The following is a 17,817-nucleotide window of genomic DNA, read 5'->3' as shown; positions in this document are numbered from 1 at the left end:
CTAGTACTGGGCATTTTTGGGGCATTTCTTGGCCCTGGCCATGTGCAGTCCTCATGCCTCCTTGCAGCATGCCTGAGGCACTTTCATGCAGATGGGCATCTTTCTTTTGGTGTTTTTCAGAGTCAGTAGAAAGGCCTCTTTAGTGTCCTAAGTTTTCATAACTGTGACCTTAATTGCCTACCATCTGAAAGCTGTTAGTGTCTTAACGACCGTTCCAAAGGTGCGTGTTCATTCATTTATGGTTCATTGAACAAGCATGGGAAACAGTGTTTAAACCCTTTACAATGAAGATCTGGGAAGTTGTTTGGAATTTTTACGAATTATCTTTGAAAGACAGGGTCCAGCTTTTTTTGCTGAGTTTATAAGAGTGAGCTATGTCAAAAATCCAGTATGCCTGTCAATAAGTGGTGTATAAACAGTGTAACTAAAATACAATGTACAGTAGCAAAAATATTAGACAGCTGTCAAGAATACAGTATTCAAATATGCAGTACAAAGCCCATGGGAAAATTGACAGAATTGCAGGAAATGAGCTTCCGGACCAGAGTCCGGAATCTAAATATATGTGTATGTGAATGGTGTCTATAGACAGTACACTCTTCAAAAAGGGTTCCAAAAGGGCTCTTCAGGTGTCCCAATAGGATAACCCTTTTTGATTCCAGGTAAAATCCTTTTTGGTTACAGGTAGAATTATTTTGGGTTCCATGTAGAAGCCTCTGTGGAAAGGGTTCTACATGGAACTCAAAGGGGTTCTACCTGGAACTAAAACGGGTTCTTTAAAGGGTTGACCTATGAGGGCAGATGAAGAACCCCTTTAGGTTCTAGATAGCACCTTATTTTCTAAGGAGGTATTGACAGTGTGTGAGTAGAAAAGTGTGTACAGCAGTAGTTATACAGGATATTGAATCATTCTCAAGATTAAGCATGGGTCCAGATCTGAGCCACCTCCTGGGTATCTGGAGGCTGGGCTATGGGCATAGGAACATAAGGTCATATGGTCAGTACCCATCTTCACCCTTCACACTGGCAGTCTACTTTCAGACAGAGAGAGGCAGGGAGCGAACATTGCTGCTATTAATAACAATTAATAGCATCCAAATGTCCAGGCACTGATGTCATAGTGTGTGTGTGTGTTTGTGTGTGTGTGTGTAAATCGGCGGCTGGGTTCCCTGGGAATTGAAATTAATGAGTGTAATCAGAAGCAAACAGCGAGCGAGGCAAGGGCAATTAATACAAACCGGCGAGCAGTGGGCTGAGGGCTGGAGGGAGAGGCTGAGAGAGATGGGGATTAAGATGCAGCGTGGGCAGGCAGATGTCCTGGAGGACGGGTGCTGGGAGGCTGGCACCAACACACATCCGCCAACCGGCCGCTCTGTTCAGGATGGCCAGCAGGCCCAACGCAAGCTGACAACCTCCTGGCAACGCTCTGATAACGTGATCATCTCTATTTAGAGCCAAGCTGAGAGAACCGTCAGGGCCCTGCTCTACGTGGTGAAGGCCTGGCTATCAGAGAGGAACACTGCAGTATGGAGGAAATGGTGGGATGGGGCTGTATGTTCTATAGGGCTGTGTGTTTGAAAAATAAAGTTGTACACTAATACTCCCTGATATGTATTGTGGATTAACCAATTTTGAGCTGGCATTCAATCAGTAGAAAATCTGAGTTACTGGTTCAACGCACCAGCCCCACCCACTCCAATTCAACCACTGTATAGGATGATGGAAAGCAGTGATTGTTTCCTGGTTTATTTGAACCTCTTCTGATTGAAACCTCCATGTTAGCTTAATGTATTTAGGTGCATTTCTCCATGTATTTTCCCCTTTTATAAATACAGTTATTTTCCTGTAGAAAGTGTTCTGGTTGTTGTTTGGGTTAATTGATGCTAAACTAAACCGTCACAGCAACGGGATCCTCTCACTATTCGCCTGTTTGTTTCCTGGGATCCTGTGCATTCCCCCGTGTCCTAAGGTTTCCAGTGTTTATGTGAGCTAATCATGTGAGTGTAAATCTACACCGGGCCGAAGCACAGAGCACTGTTAGAAACTCTGATATCTGCCTATCTAGTCCACATCGATTTACCCTGAAACAGGAAAAGTATGTCAGCTGTAAATCGCTGCATTTATTTAGCTAACATAAAGGGAAGAAAGGAAGAGAGAAGGTGACATGATATGTCAATCTATAGAGGCCTTGCCCAGAATCTAGTTGACCATCACCCTAACCCCCATTTTTCCTATACAAGTTTCTTATATTTTTTTATACAAGTCTTCTCAACAATAGTTTGTCAAAGCTTGTATATGTTGGAAATGCTCTGAATGAGTAGCACTTCTGAGACGGCAATCACATTGAAAAAACTTTGATTGAATTTACCTCTTAATGTGATTTGTTACTCAACGTTGAAGAGAAATATTATTGCCTATTGATTGATTATAGTTCTACAACATAAATCCACTTCACTGGCACTTCAATAACTAGTCAAATATGTGTTTCCAAATATGTGTTTTCATACCTTTGAAAGGCAATAGTTTACAACCATATTAATTTAATGGCAGACAATTCACGGTAAACTCTCAAATTTACTGTTTTGTTCACGACCTAGGCTACAAGACACTGCCAGCGTACATAAAGTAGCCCAGGCTGTGCTTAGGAATTGATTACTTTCCCCACGTAATCGCTTTAAAAGCATTCGATTTGGCTGAGGATCAAAATATAAATTCTCCTTGATGTAGCATGCCTGCCCCCTTGTGGAATGTTGGGACTTTGTCACTCTGAAAGTCCGAAAGGGGAACAAAGATTGGTATCATTCTTTCAGGATGACATTACGTCATTTCAAATATTCGGACATAATTATCCGGTATATAACGTTATACTATTTGATATATATTAAACCATCATGAAACAGCAATCCACGTTAAAAACAGACACAGGATACGTTTTACTATATCTAAAGAATAAACTTCGGTTTCACCAGTTTGGCAGAAAGGATGATGTTCCACCATACAGCCTCTCATCATTTACTTGTTTTGATTCAACCTTCAACAAGAAGTCATGATGAGAACAAGGTCTATTTTACAGATGAGCCCTGCATACACATCAACACACACTATACACATCAATAATAGACATCAATATACACGTCAATACATGAAAAGCAAAACACAATCATCAGTAAAAAGGTCCTCAAACCCACTCTCAAATTCATAGAGCTATGGATGCAAAGACTGACCACCTTATGACATCAAAATTATAGTTGTTAACCAAGTTGAGGCTATAGAGTATTTGTTTGTGTTTATAAACATTGGAGTAAAATAAGATTATATTTTGGGTTCTGGTGGGGAAGGGCAACCTAGTCAGTTGTCCAACTGAATGTATTCAACTGAAATGTGTCTTCAGCATTTAACTCAACCCCTCTGAATCAGAGGTGCGGGGGGCTGCCTTAATCGACATCCACGGTGCCTGGGGAACAGTGGGTTCCCTTCTCGGAGGTAGAAGGACAGATTCTTACCTTGTCGGCACGGGGATTCAACCCAGCAACCTTCCGGTTACTGGCCCAACACTCTAACCACTAGGCTACCTGCGTTATATTCTTCAACAATGGATACAATTCATTTATAAGTCAAAAATGGATACAGATACTAAGTATTCCAGCTTTAATGACCAAGAAAAAAACTAAGCTTAACTACTGACCCTGCCTTATGTGCTCTCGAAAAATATCCATATTTTTGTTTGTGACAGTAAAGTGAGGATATGTTATGCATTGTCATTATCCCCAACAGCTGTCTGCAACCATAACACTCCTTGTAATTCAATCCTGCCATCTTCAAAACTACAAAGAGCTCATTTAAAATCAGAAATGGGTGGTGAAACTTTCCGTAGCAACTTGATGACTAGAATTCTGCTAGCAGCACAAATTATGACGTCATGTTAGTATGGTAATGAGGAAACCATTCAAAACATTGCAATGTGGATAACTCATTCAAAATATATGGACTTTTTATCAATGCACACTTTTTTTATGCCAACAAGAAAAGGCTAAAAGTAATATATGAAAACAAATCACTTTTTTAAAGACTAATAATTGATACTGGTATGTTGAGAATATTGGGCAGTAGAGAGAACTTTAATAACTGTCTCAGCTAAAGTGTGGTGGGAAATACTAAGTAGGGTCTTTACGAAACAAATATGTGTCGTTTTGGAAAGGTATCTTTTAAGCTCTGCGTCAGAGCCATTCCATGGGCCAAATCCCTAATTAAATGGAGGGAAGCCAAGTGCCATAAAGGCAGGAGGCGGGCAACTTATTATTATTCTTTCTGTGAGATGAACAGCCAGAGAACAATGGCCGTGGTGGTTTCCTCTGCCACAACTATGGCCCAGTAAAGTGCAGAGCCCTGACCTACAGAGACAGATATTAACTAGCTTTCCTTTGATGCGAATGCCAAGAATAACCCACATGTAACATTTCCAACCAAAATCACAGAGTCACTGCTGCATTCTCTACCCTACTACACAGAACCAGGCCTATGGGCTACACTCTCACACAGAGCCAGGCCTATGGGCTACACTCTCACACAGAGCCAGGTCTATGGGCTACACTCTCACACAGAGTGAGAGAGGACAGCGCGGCGGAGAGAGATTGAGAGTGAAAGAACACAAATTAAAAAGGTAGTGGTGGCCTTGTTTTCACAGCTTTTGGACTTTGTAGATATAATGTAAAAGGTGTATCTATGCAGGACTCCCTTGAAAAAAATTGATTTTGGTCTCAATGACTCGATTCCTAAATAAAGGCTACAAATAATTAGAATAAATAGATCAGAGGTTACTGAGGTCAATTACAGTATCATGATTGATTAGCTGGGGAAAAATGTACCAAACTAGAGAACAGTTAAATAGTAATTTTCTGACAATGAATAAACCTAGAAGTAGGCAACTTATGAAGCATTACATGATAATTAATTTACTGTACCATTTTATAAAGCTAAATCATATTTAAAATGTCTCCATAGTTAGGATCCAGACCTGCGGACCCTCGGTTGAAGACTCCTGCTGACGATCACACCAGGTCCCCCATCATCTACAGAGGAGCTGCAGGTCGTTGGAATCCCATGTTAATATTGGAGACAGCAGGTTCTCTCCCACCCTGAGAGCCTCCTGGCCCCTCACCTTCAAGACCATGAACTTGATCTTCCATTTGTTCTGGTCCAGTGGGGAGCGTATGAGGCCAAACGCCTGCTCATAAATGCCGACACATTCTCTGTCTCTGTGGATGGTCCCTGCCACAGCCACCAGCACCAGGCCGTGGGCGGAGGACAGGGCCTTCAGACCACCAGGCTCCAGGTTGGGGCTCAATAGCAGCCTCTCGTCCCTCGCCAGGGCCAGGAGACGCAGGCTGGTCATTGCTGCTCCTTCGTACTCTTCTGTATACTGCTCTCCGGCGCTGGAGAGAAGACGTAGCCTCACATCCTCCCAGAAGTGTTGTGGTCCCCACTCCTGAGGAGGCTGACCCAGGGAGGGGTTCAGACTGTTGAGAAGCTGGAAGAACCACTGACAAAACTGTCTGGCCAAGGCCAGGTGGTCAAAGCCAGCACTATATGTCGCCTCAGAGGAAACAGAGACACTCTCACTTGTTCTCAGACCAATTGGTCTCAAACTAGTCTCAATTTGTCTCACAATAGTCACAGCTGGTCCTGGATTGGTCTCATCTGCTGGGCTTTGAAGGTCCAACATCTACAGACAAGAACATTTCTCTTAAAAAATGGAATAAATGTTCTGGCCAAAGCTTGGCATTTCTAAGAACTGAGGTGAAATGTCTTTGTTCGCTACAATACAAAATATTTTTTACACTGCATGCCTTCATGCCACAGAATTAGGATTGATATTATTATTACCTGGGATGTGTAGTGCGGCTTAGAGTAGACAGGTTGAGGGGGGACATGTGCTGTTGGAAACCTCATTCCTATCTGAGAACCTGCTGCTCTTGTTAAAGCACTGAAGGAGACATCTTCATACGCTTGTGGACTCACCTGAAGATAATAGAGACAATGGAAAGAGGTGTATTTACCTTACCTCTTAGTTCCCTAAGTGTCCAAATGTGTCTGCTCCAAAAATACCTTCTCAATAGTCCAGACGTCAAGGGCCTTCTTCACTAGCTGGTCTTTGTTGCTGTTTTTGGGTATCACAACCCCCTCGTCCTCCGTCAGGTATTTGAATATGAAGTCACGTTGAACTTTCCTGCGTTTCAGGAATGACTCTGTATTCTCTGTGTTTGAAAGGATGGCATCAATTGATTCTGTAACATAAGAATATGACCCAAAGGACTCTAATGAGATATCACATATGTGAGCAGCACAATTACAGATAAGGCTTTTCACACCACCACTGGATATTCATTCGTAAATTATGGAAATACTTTTTTACAACATGGCACACTCTGAATACACCCATGGTTTGAAAGTCATCCAACATGATTTATCTGGTGATGTGTGTATAGGGTATGCCTCAAGGTAGGGCACAATAACTGTCTGGAAATCTTGGCAATGGCACGTATGTGAATTATGTTGTTGTTGATGATGTCTGCAAACAGTCGCCCTGCTATGATGATATTGCTGAGTCTACCTTCAATACATGGAGCTAAGAAAGTACATTTTATCCACATTTTCTAAAACCAATTGCAGGCTAAATTAATGAATTGTATAACAATGTAGTAACATGTTTTAATACAAATGTGTTTTTAAAGCTAGAATTGTTCAAGGAAACAAATACAAATCAGACACCCCAGAGGAATTATAACCACTCACAAATTGCATCTATGGATGCAAGTACTGACCATCCATGACTGTCACGTCCTGACCTTAGTTCCATTTTTATGTCTCTGTTTTAGCTTGGTCAGGGCGTGAGTTGGGGTGGGCATTCAATGTTTTTGTTCTATGTGTTGTATTTCTGCTTTTGGCCTGGTATGGTTCCCAATCAGAGGCAGCTGTCAATCGTTGTCTCTGATTGAGAACCATACTTAGGTAGCCTATGTTCCCACTATGACTTGTGGGTAGTTGTTTTCGGTTTAGTGTATGTTACCTTGCAGAACTGTTTCGTTTCTTCCATTGACTTCGTTATTTTGTTTTTGTGTGTTCAGTTAATAAATTAACATGGACACTTAACACGCTGCGCATTGGTCCGATATTTCATACTCGTCGTCAGACGACGAAGAGATGCGTTATAATGACATCAAATTATCGTTTTTTTAGGCTATATAGTGTTTGTTTACGTTTACATTGTTTACAAACAGAGTAAAACAAGCTTGTACTTTGGTTTCTGATTGATTAACTACGCCCATGAGGCATTTATAAGTTATATTCTTCATGAATGGGTATATAGAATTAATGTATAAATCCAAATACGGATGTAGCAACTAAGGATTCTAGCTTCAAAGAAGGATGAAACCAACCTGATGTGCTCTCGAAAAGATCCTTCTTTTTGTTAGTGATAGTAAATCGAAGTGAGGATATGTCATCATTTGTCATCATCTCTAACAGCCGTCGGCAACCATAACGCTCCTTGTAATTCAACTTTGACATCTTCAGAATTAAAGAACTAATTTAAAATCAGAAATTAGTGCTGAAACTTGTTATCACAATTTCCTGTCAGATTATGCCAGCAATATATGCCGATCTAACCAATTCCGTTTCAACAGATCATATCTAGGAACTTTCGGTTTCATTTCCCGAAAAGAAGAAAGCTTGTTAACTTGGTAACCTCTATAAAAAACGCAAAATATTTGGTTTATGAACCAATGTATTGGTGGTCTACTACTACACAATTATTGCACAAAACTTTTAAAAGTAATGCAACTTCGGTGGAATATAATCCTAAATAAAGCGCATGAGAAAGAAAGAGATCGTATAGAACTAGCTAATTAAATCCCATACCCTGTCGTGACCCGTCATTCGGGGCTGTTTATTCATGTTTTTTGCAACAACAAAAAAGTTTTAATTTGGGGTGCTTGCCTGTTTTGAATCTTACATCTGCTTGCCTGTTTTGCTTCTACACCTGCATTGCTTGCTGTTTGGGGTTTTAGGCTGGGTTTCTGTACAGCACTTTGAGATATCAGCTGATGTACGAAGGGCTATATAAATGCATTTGATTTGATTTGATTTGATTTTGGCATTAATACGTGTCACATATCAGTTTGCAAACAATGTAAAAAAATATATATATATCATTGAGTTAATAAAGCCCATACAAGCATGGTCTCTTTTTTGTTTTCTTGGGTACAGCAGCTCCAACATGTTTCAGCCTAGCTTGGTGTTTTCTGTGGTGGTGGGATAAACCAGCAGAAAATACTGAGCGTTGCGCCGTGATTGGCTCAGTGTTCTATCACTCATGGGGACACTATGTCCTGCCAAATCTAAGGGTGGGTTGTACCAACATGGTTTAAATTCATCTAGGATTAGAGCTAATCTAGGTTTTGTAAATGTAGGTTTATAATTCATCAGAGATGTGTTGCACCACTTAATTTTAAATCTGGATCAGTAAATCTATGATTAACGGTTTTAAACTATGATTAGTGACATGTTGAAACGAAGTAGCAAGCCAACTTGACATATGAGGCCACAAAGTTGCTGTTCCTTGATAAAATAATAACAATGTAACGTTAGAACTACTGCAAAATAATAACAATGTAACGTTAGAACTACTGCAAGTTTGTCCCCGGTGATGTGTTGTGCAGACCTCACTACCCTCTGGAGAGCCTTACGGTTGTGGGCTGAGCAGCTGCCGTACCAGGCGGTGATACAGCCCGACAGGATGCTCTCGATTGTGCATCTGTAAAAGTTTGTGAGTGCTTTTGATGACAATCCAAATTTCTTCAGCCTCCTGAGGTTGAAGAGGCGCAGCCGCTCCTTCTTCACCACGCTGTCTGTGTGGGTGGACCAATTCAGTTTGTCCGTGATGTGTACGCCGAGGAACTTAAAACTGTCTACCCTCTCCACTACTGTCCAGTCGATGTGGATAGGGGGGTGCTCCCTCTGCTGTTACCTGAAGTCCACAATCATCTCCTTTGTTTTGTTGACGTTGAGTGTGAGGTTATTTTCCTGACACCACACTCTGAGGGCCCTCACCTCCTCCCTGTAGGACATCTCGTCGTTGTTGGTAATCAAGCCTACCACTGTAATGTCGCTTGCAAACTTGATGATTGAGTTGGAGGCGTGCATGGCCATGCAGTCATGGGCAAACAGGGAGTACAGGAGAGGGCTCAGAAGAGGGCTCAGTGTTGAGGATCAGCGGGGTGGAGATGTTGTTACCTACCCTCACCACCTGGGGCCGACCCGTCAGGAAGTCCAGGACCCAGTTGCACAGGGCGGGATCGAGAACCAGGGTACTATCGTGTCAAATGCTGAGCTGTAATCGATGAACAGCATTCTTACATAGGTGTTCCTCTTGTCCAGATGGGTTAGGGCAGTTTTCAGTGTGATTGCGATTGCGTCGTCTGTGGACCTATTGGGGCAGTAAGCAATTTGGAGTGGGTCTAGGGTGTCAGGCAGGGTGGAGGTGATATGATCCTTGTTTGTATTCGGTAATTTTTCCAGTTGCCTTGCCATGATTAAATGCAGTGGTTTGTGCTTTCATTTTTGTGCGAATGCTGCCATCAATCAACAGTTTCTGGTTGCGGAAGGTTTTAATAGTCACCGTGGGTACAACATCACCGATACACTTGCTAATAAACTCACTCACCGAGTCAACGTGTGTTGTTTTCCGATGCTATCCGGGAACATATCCCAAACATATCCCTGACCACGTGATCGAAGCAATCTTGAAGCTTGGAATCAGATTGGTCGGACCAGTGTCATAACGTTGCCCTCTTTGGACACAGCGAGCACCATCCCCCTCTCTCTGTCTCCTACACCCAAGCTGCTGTGGTCAGAGAAGTCGTACATTCTTAGAGGATAATCTTCCTCATGGCCAGACAGTATGGAGAGAGAGTGACTTTCATAGGGAGAACAAAGGAATTTCTTCCACCTCATGGAACTTGAGGTCCGAACAATATTCATGTTCTGGAGATTGAATAAAAGATCGGTGAAGTAACGAGCTACGAACTGGTCCATTTGGTACAATGTTGTGAAACTCATGAGAGACATTACAGCACATTACCATAATCTTGTTTATACAAAAGTCTCAGTTATGAGGCTTACATCTAATTGTTGTATAGAATGAATGAGTAAAGATGGAACTATTTGTGAAATTATGTAATGTGATTTTAAACTGTTTAATGAGGGAAACTCCAATTCCCTTTGGAGTTTAACTGAGTCAGAGGACCGCCCATGAGCACAGTTATGATCTGGCATCATGGGACAGCCCTTTTCTATGTTCCGAATAAAACCCCCACCTGGGTTTTCCACTTCAGACCAGCTTACCTCGATAACGAGAGGGCCAAGGTTTGAGACCCGCCAGTACCTCTATCACAGAGGGAAATAAGGTTTAAGTAGATTGCTGAATCTTTTAACCATCCCACGTGGGTAAAATCTTAGACTATCGATACCAACAGAATAAGAACAAGTCTTTGATATTAATTACTAGTCTGCAGCTAGTAATTCGGTATCATTGAACGGGAAGACCGACAACCGCATTTCTGAATGGGACCGACAACATTTCTGAATGGGACTCTGTAGTATCCATTCTAACCACGAAAGACGGGCGGATGAACTTCCAACAGAAAGAAGGACGATTCCAACAGAGATCACGTGACACACTGAGCGTAAATATATTGATTGATTGCAATTATTCCCGAATGAGTGAGAGTTCATGTGCAAAGGATTAGCATTTCAATTGTTATAATTATCAACTTTGTAGTGTCTTTTATCTTTCGCGCCACTCAGTCTTTTGTCCACCAAGCCGCCATGCCGGTTTCATTTCCTTGTAATCATATGTACTTTGTTTGTTTGTGTGTGCATTTCTGTGATTAATTACTTAGTTAGTAAATAAATGATCTAAGTCAATTTATATATGGATGACTCATAGTGAAGACTGGGGTTGTGCAGATAATCAACAATTTACGACGTTTGGAATGAGACTAACGTGAGATAAAGATTAATTCATTAGTCAGAAGACTAAGTGATCAGATATTAAAATATCTGAAAGTTATATTAGGAAAATTATAACTGAATATTTTCCTTGGTGCCCCGACTTCCTAGGTAATTACAGTTACGTGATTAATTAGTTTAATCACGTAATACTAATTACAGAGAATCTTTGATAAAGACTAATCTTCAGTTTAATGATGCCAAAGACACGACACCAGCATTGAACAGACCTGAGCATGGGCATTTCCTGGAGCAACAAAATGGAGTCGTGGTCAGATTTGCCAAAAGGAGGGCGAGGGAGGGCTTTGTATGCGTCGCGGAAGTTAGAGTAGCAATGATCCAGAATGCTGCCAGCGCTGGTTGCGCATTCGATATGCTGATCAGATTTGATTCGTTAAAATCCCCAGCTACAATAAATGCAACCTCAGGATATGTGAGTCGCTCTGGATAAGAGCGTCTGCTAAATGACTTAAATGTAAATGTAAATGTGGCTTCCAGTTTACATAGAGTCCATTGAAGTTCTTTCAGGGCCGTCAAGGTGTCTGCTTGGGGGGGTATACACAGCTGTGATTATAATGGAAGAGAATTCTCTTGGTAGATAATGCGGTCAGCATTTGATTTTAAGGAATTCTAGGTCAGGTGAACAAAAGGACTTGAGTTCCTGTATGTTGTTATGATCACATCACGACTCGTTAATCATAAGGCACACACCCACACCCTTCTTCTTACCATAGAGATGTTTGTTTCAGTTGGCGCGATGCGTGAAGAAAATGGGTGACTGTACCTACTCTGATGACGTATCCTGAGTGAGCCAAGTTTCCGTGAAACAGAGAATGTTACAATCACTGATGTCTCTCTGGAAGGCAACCCTTGCATGAATTGTCAAGAGACTGGACATTGGCAAGTAGTATACTCGGGAGCGGTGAGCGATGTGCCCTTCTACGGAGCCTGACTAGAAGACCGCTCCATCTACCTCTTCTACGGCGCCGTTGTTTTGGGTCGCCTACTGCGATCTGATTCATTGTCCTGGGTGGTGGTCCAAACAAAGGATCCGCTTCGGGAAAGTCGTATTCTTGGTCATAATGTTGGTAAGTTGACGTTACTCGTACATCCAATAGTTTTTCCCGGCTGTATGTAATAAGACTTAAGATTTCCTGGGGTAACCGTGTAAGAAATAATACATAAAACAACAAAATACTGCATAGTTTTCTAAGAATGAGACGCGACCATCTCTGTCGGCGCTATATCTCTGTTATATTTACAGTAGCTTTGATTGGACTGCAAGCAGTCATCATCATGAATCAAGTTGACAATCTACTGGCAAATTATTTTTAATTATTGTAATATGAAGAGAAATAATGAAGAGGAATTATAGATAAAACGTGCCAGTGCTCATCGGCCATTGGACATAAACATTACACAACAAGTTGGAAATTGCAAATTCAACATTGAGTGGTTTGGAAGGAATCAGTGGCTAACTGAAAGCATTGCAACGCAATCATTAGTCCTTTATTCAGTGGAGTGGCTGTGTGGTACAAAGTCTAAGATTAAGGGTCTCTTTTCCTAGTTTAATTTATAAATGTTCAACATTGGCCATGCTGTCAATCAAATCAAATCAAATGGTATTGGTCACATACGCATGGTTAGCAGATGTTATTGTGAATGTAGCAAAATGCTTCTGCTTCTAGATCCGACAGTGCAGCAGTATCTAACAGGTAATACAGTTGAAGGCGGAAGTTTACATGCGCTTAGGTTAGAGTCATTAAAACTCGTTTTTCAACCACTCCACAAATTTCTAGTTAACTATAGTTTTGACAAGTCGGTTAGAACATCTACTTTGTGCATGACACAAGTAATTTTTCCTACAATTGCTTACAGACAGATTATTTCACTGTATCACAATTCCAGTGGGTCAGAAGTTTACATACACTAAGTTGACTGTGCCTTTAAACAGCTTGGAAAATTCCAGAAAATTACGTCATAGCTTTAGAAGCTTCTGACATCATTTGAGTCAATTGGAGGTGTACCTGTGCATGTATTTCAAGGCCTACTGTCACGGCTGTCAAAAGAACTGGACCAAAGTGCAGCATGGTGAGCGTACATTTGATTTGATTTTAAAATGTCGCCAACAAAACAACAAACGAAAGAAACAACTGTGAAGCTTACAGGGCTAAGTGCCACAAACAAAGTTAACTACCCACACTGAAAGGAGGGAAAAAGGGCTACCTAAGTATGATTCCCAATCAGAGACAACGATAGACAGCTGTCCCTGATTGAGAACCATAACCGGCCAACACATAGAAAAACAAATCATAGAAATAAAGGACATAGAATGCACACCCAAATCACACCCTGACCAAACCAAAAAGAGACATAAAAAAGACTCTCTAAGGTAAAGGTGCAGATTCTGTCCGCAAAACCTGAACCTATAGGGGAGGGTCTGGGTGGGCATCTATCCGCGGTGGTGGCTCTGGTGCGGGACATAGACCCCGCTCCACCTCTGGCTTACCCCACGTTGGTGGCGCCTCTGGTGTGAGGACTCTCGCCGCCGACCCCAGACTGGGGACCCTCTCTGCGGGCCCCGGACTGGGGACCCTCGTTGCTGGCCCCGGACTGGGGACCCTCGTTGCTGGCCCCGGACTGAGGATCCTCGTTGCGGGCCCCGGACTGGGGACCCTCGTTGCTGGCCCCGGACTGGGGATCCTCGTTGCGGGCCCCGGACTGGGCACCCTCGCTGCGGGCCCCGGACTGGAGGCCGTCGCTGGAGGCTCCGGACTGGAAACCGTCTCTGGAGGCTCCGGACTGGAGACCGTCTCTGGAGGATCCGGACTGGAGACCGTCGCTGGAGGCTCCGGACTGAAGGACGTCGCCTGAGGCTCCGGACTGAAGGACGTCGCTGGAGGCTCCGATACTGTATCCCCTTAATTTTCCTCGTTCATGAAGCCATCTATTTTGTGAAGTGCACCAGTCCCTCCTGCAGCAATGCACCCCCACAACATGATGCTGCCACCCCTGTGATTCATGGTTGGGATGGTCTCTTCGGCTTGCAAGCCTGACGCTTTTTCCTCCAAACATAACGATGGTCCTTATGGCCAAACAGTTCTATTTTTGTTTCATCAGACCAGAGGACATTTCTCCAAAAAGTAAGATCTTTGTCCCCATGTGCAGTTTGGCAACCGTAGTCTGGATTTTTTTATGGCAGTTTTGGAGCATTGGCTTCTTCCTTGCCTAGCGGTCTTTCAGGTTATGTCGATATAGGACTTGTTTTACTGTGGCTATGGATACTTTTGTACCTGTTTCCTGCAGCATCTTCACAAGGTCCTTTGCTGTTGTCCTGGGATTGATTTTCACTTTTTGCACCAAAGTACGTTAATCTCTAAAAGACAAATTGCGTCTCCTTCCTGAGCGGTATGACCGCTGTGTGGTCCAATGGTGTTTATACTTGCATACTGTTGTTTGTACAGATGAACGTGGTTCCTTAAGGTGTTTGGAAATTGCTCCCAAGGATGAACCAATTAATTTTCATGAAATCACAAGTGCAATATAGCAAAACACAGCTTAGCTTGTTGTTAATCCACCTGGCGTGTCAGATTTCAAAAAAGCTTTACATCGATGGCAAACCAAGCGTTTATGTAAGGACATCTCTCTCAGCAGACAAAACACTCTATGGTTCAAATTCTCAGACTCTGGCAGAGAGAACTAAGGTGTGTGAGACTGGGCAGGTGTTACTGGACAAGAAGTACTAGTTCTAATTATATGTCTCTGGCATTGAATGAGTCTGGCATTTCTGCATGCCTCTTCTTGTCTTGCATTAGAAAATAACTTCTGGAACAAACTGTCTTTCCCAGTTAGGACATATGCTCATTATTTTTTTTTTTAAATGATTAATGATAGAAATACAATTCCATACACACAAAAAGCTTATTTCTGTCAAATGTTGTGCACAAATCGTTTACATCCCTGTTAGTGAACATTTATCCTTTGCAAAGATAATTAATCCACCTGACAGGTGTGGCATATCAAGAAGCTGATAAAACAGCATGATCATTACACATTTGCACCTTGGGCTGGGGACAATAAAAGGCTATTCTAAAATATGCGGTTTTGTCACACAAAACAATGCCACAGATGTCTCAAGTGTTGATGGAGTATGCAATTGGCATGCCGAATGCAGGAATATTCACCAGAACTGTTGCCAGAGAATTGAATGTTAATTTCTCTACCACAAGCCGCTTCCAACGTGTTCCAGTTCCCGCCAACATCCAGCAACTTTGCACAGCCATTGAAATTGAGTGGGACAATATTCCACAGGCCACAATCAACAGCCTGATCAACACTATGAGGCAAATGGTGGTCACACCAGATACTGACTGGCCTTCTGATCCACGCCCATATCTGTGACCAACATGTGTATATCTGTATTCCCAGTCATGTGAAATCCCTAGATTAGGGCCTAATGAATTTATTTAAATTGACTTATGTCCTTATGTGAACTGTAACTCAGCAACATCTTTGAAGTTGTTGCATGTTGCATTTCTATTTTTATTCAATATAGATGTCTCTTCTTTCTCTCTCTCAACTGCTGAGTTGTCTGACATTCTGAGGGATAAGTTCCTGAAGTTTTCAAAGTGTCTATCTGCTGACGGAAAGTTAACAGGCACACTGAACAAACTGAACCCTCCAGTACAACACATTTATTATGAGATGACAGTTTTGCCCTAATAGGTGTATGTCCATTCAGTGTGTGGACTACAAGACCATGTCCCGGAGCCCAGTGTTTGAGTGCTACTGTCTGGCTGTTCAGCTACAGAGAGTAGAGCTGCTATCTCTGACCAGAGAGGAGAAACTAGCCTTCTTCATCAACACCTACAATGCTCTGGTCATCCTCCGGCTGGGAGCCTCAACCAACACGTGGCAGAGATCCAGGGTAAGAGAACCATCTAGGATTGTGTGAAAGACAACAAATAATACTCTGTTCAGCAATGACATTTATTTGTTCCTGTGTGTTGTTTGCAGTTCTTTATCTACGTGAGCTGCCTGATCGGGGGAGAGGTGTTCACGCTGCAGGACATAGAGAACAGAGTTTTGAGGGGGAACAGAAATGACGTCGCACGGCTTCTCAGGCCCTTCTCTAAGACTGACCCTCGCTTACAGGTATACTACTCATCTGGACAGAATAAACTGCTCAACTCATTATCATTCCTCTGGCTACATTTATTTATCTGATTTACTGGTGAAATGTGTTTTTCTAGGAACAATCTGTGGCAGTGGTTGCATTGGTGATTGTGGTTGTTCTCTGCTTGTCCACTAGGTGGCTCTCCCAGACACTGAGCCTCTAATCCATCTGGCTCTGAATTGTGAAGCTAAAGACTGTCCCACCCATCAAAACATACACTCTACAGGTAACACACTGGGGTTTTACAATGCAAATACTGTAAATGTAGTGGCACAGATTAATTTGTTTTAAAGACCAGGGTCAGTATTTTCTGAGAATGGAGTTGTGTGAGTAAAGCCGCATGGTGTCCTCTATGACAAATCAGGACATCGATAGTCAGCTGCGCATGGCGGCCGAGGTCTTCCTGGAGATCGATGACGTCTATGTGGTAGATTCTGGGAAGTGAGAGGTTAGTCTCAGACAGTCTCAAATGGTACAAGGCAGACTTCGGAGACACGGATGAGAAGGCACCTCAACACTGCCCTTTCACCTTTAACTGGACAGTCTCTTATCTCCTGTCCTAACCCAGCCTTGCCCCGTCTCTCCTTCAGCTGTTGAAATGGATCCTGGAGCACATGGGGAGTCTTCCAAGTGGTCCAGCCTTCAGAGTGTCCTCTCCTGGGAAGATTAAAGTCACCTACTGTACCCGTCCTAAAACTGGAGCACCAACAGCTTTCACTAAGGCAGAGCAACAAGCCATAGAAACACACAGCAACACAGAAAAACACAAAGTTAAGCCTGCAGACACTTCTATCCTCAGTAAAGAGGGCTGTGTATCTAGCCCTAATCCTTCCTTCCTGTTTCTCCCCCTCTGCACTTCTACACTATGTGAACCTACAGTGCATTCTGAAAGTATTCAGACCCCTTGACTTTTTCCACATTTTGTTACGTTACAGCCTTATTCTAAAATTAATTTATATGGTCTGTTAGTTTTAAACCAATTCAGCGTATTCAGCTCGTGCTGCAAGTATACCAGTCTTGTAGTTTTAAACCATTTTAAAACATGTAGCCACCGCTCTACACTTTCTGGTCTGGTATGGTAATTCCTCGGCGAGTCCTTTTAAGCACTCGCCTTGGAGGGCGGTTCCCATCACGTTGCCAAAATGTCTATACCCGCGTGGTCACTGACTAAGCAAAAACATAAATGAAAAACAAATATCTTATTTAGAAGGCTAAAATCACATTTCATCTTCTCACAAATAGTTTCAAATTTATTCATATAAGTTTTACAACATCTAAATGTAAATGTGATAACTGGGGCGTATATTTTCAGAGTTACAGTTATTTACCGTCCTTAATGATATCAGAAAACAAACTTTTGACAGGATTTATTGTTTGGATCTCAACCAACCATTCCAGACGTTTGTATTTGAAAACTAATGTTCCAATGCCAAATCCTTCTACACACATCAGATTCCGTTGTTCAGTACTGCAGGTCCAGAGAGAGTTTACGACTGGTTGTTAAAGTCATAAGACTGGCCCACTTCCCCTCTTCCTCTCTGGTGGGTGAGAGGGGGGACTCTCTATGATCCTCA

The 17,817-nt window shown here is 42.5% G+C and overlaps 1 protein-coding gene and 1 pseudogene across 1 annotated transcript; one reads left to right on the top strand and one right to left on the bottom strand.

Annotated features, from left to right (window-relative positions):
• Positions 1-2,909: 2,909 nt before the first annotated feature.
• Positions 2,910-7,690, bottom strand: LOC115128978 (uncharacterized protein C3orf38-like). The gene is made up of 4 exons (XM_029659117.2): positions 7,437-7,690; positions 6,106-6,284; positions 5,884-6,018; positions 2,910-5,722 (listed from the first exon to the last, which is right to left on the bottom strand). The coding sequence occupies exons 1-4, from the start codon at positions 7,564-7,566 to the stop codon at positions 5,066-5,068; spliced, it is 1,101 nt and encodes a 366-aa protein (XP_029514977.1). The 5' UTR covers positions 7,567-7,690; the 3' UTR covers positions 2,910-5,065.
• Positions 7,691-15,228: 7,538 nt separating this feature from the next.
• LOC115105967 (uncharacterized) lies at positions 15,229-16,964 on the top strand (annotated as a pseudogene).
• The last annotated feature ends 853 nt before the right edge of the window (positions 16,965-17,817 follow it).

Source organism: Oncorhynchus nerka, linkage group LG1 (assembly GCF_034236695.1).
Source record: "Oncorhynchus nerka isolate Pitt River linkage group LG1, Oner_Uvic_2.0, whole genome shotgun sequence".
NCBI lineage: Eukaryota > Metazoa > Chordata > Actinopteri > Salmoniformes > Salmonidae > Oncorhynchus > Oncorhynchus nerka.
This window is presented reverse-complemented; position numbering and strand designations above follow the sequence as displayed.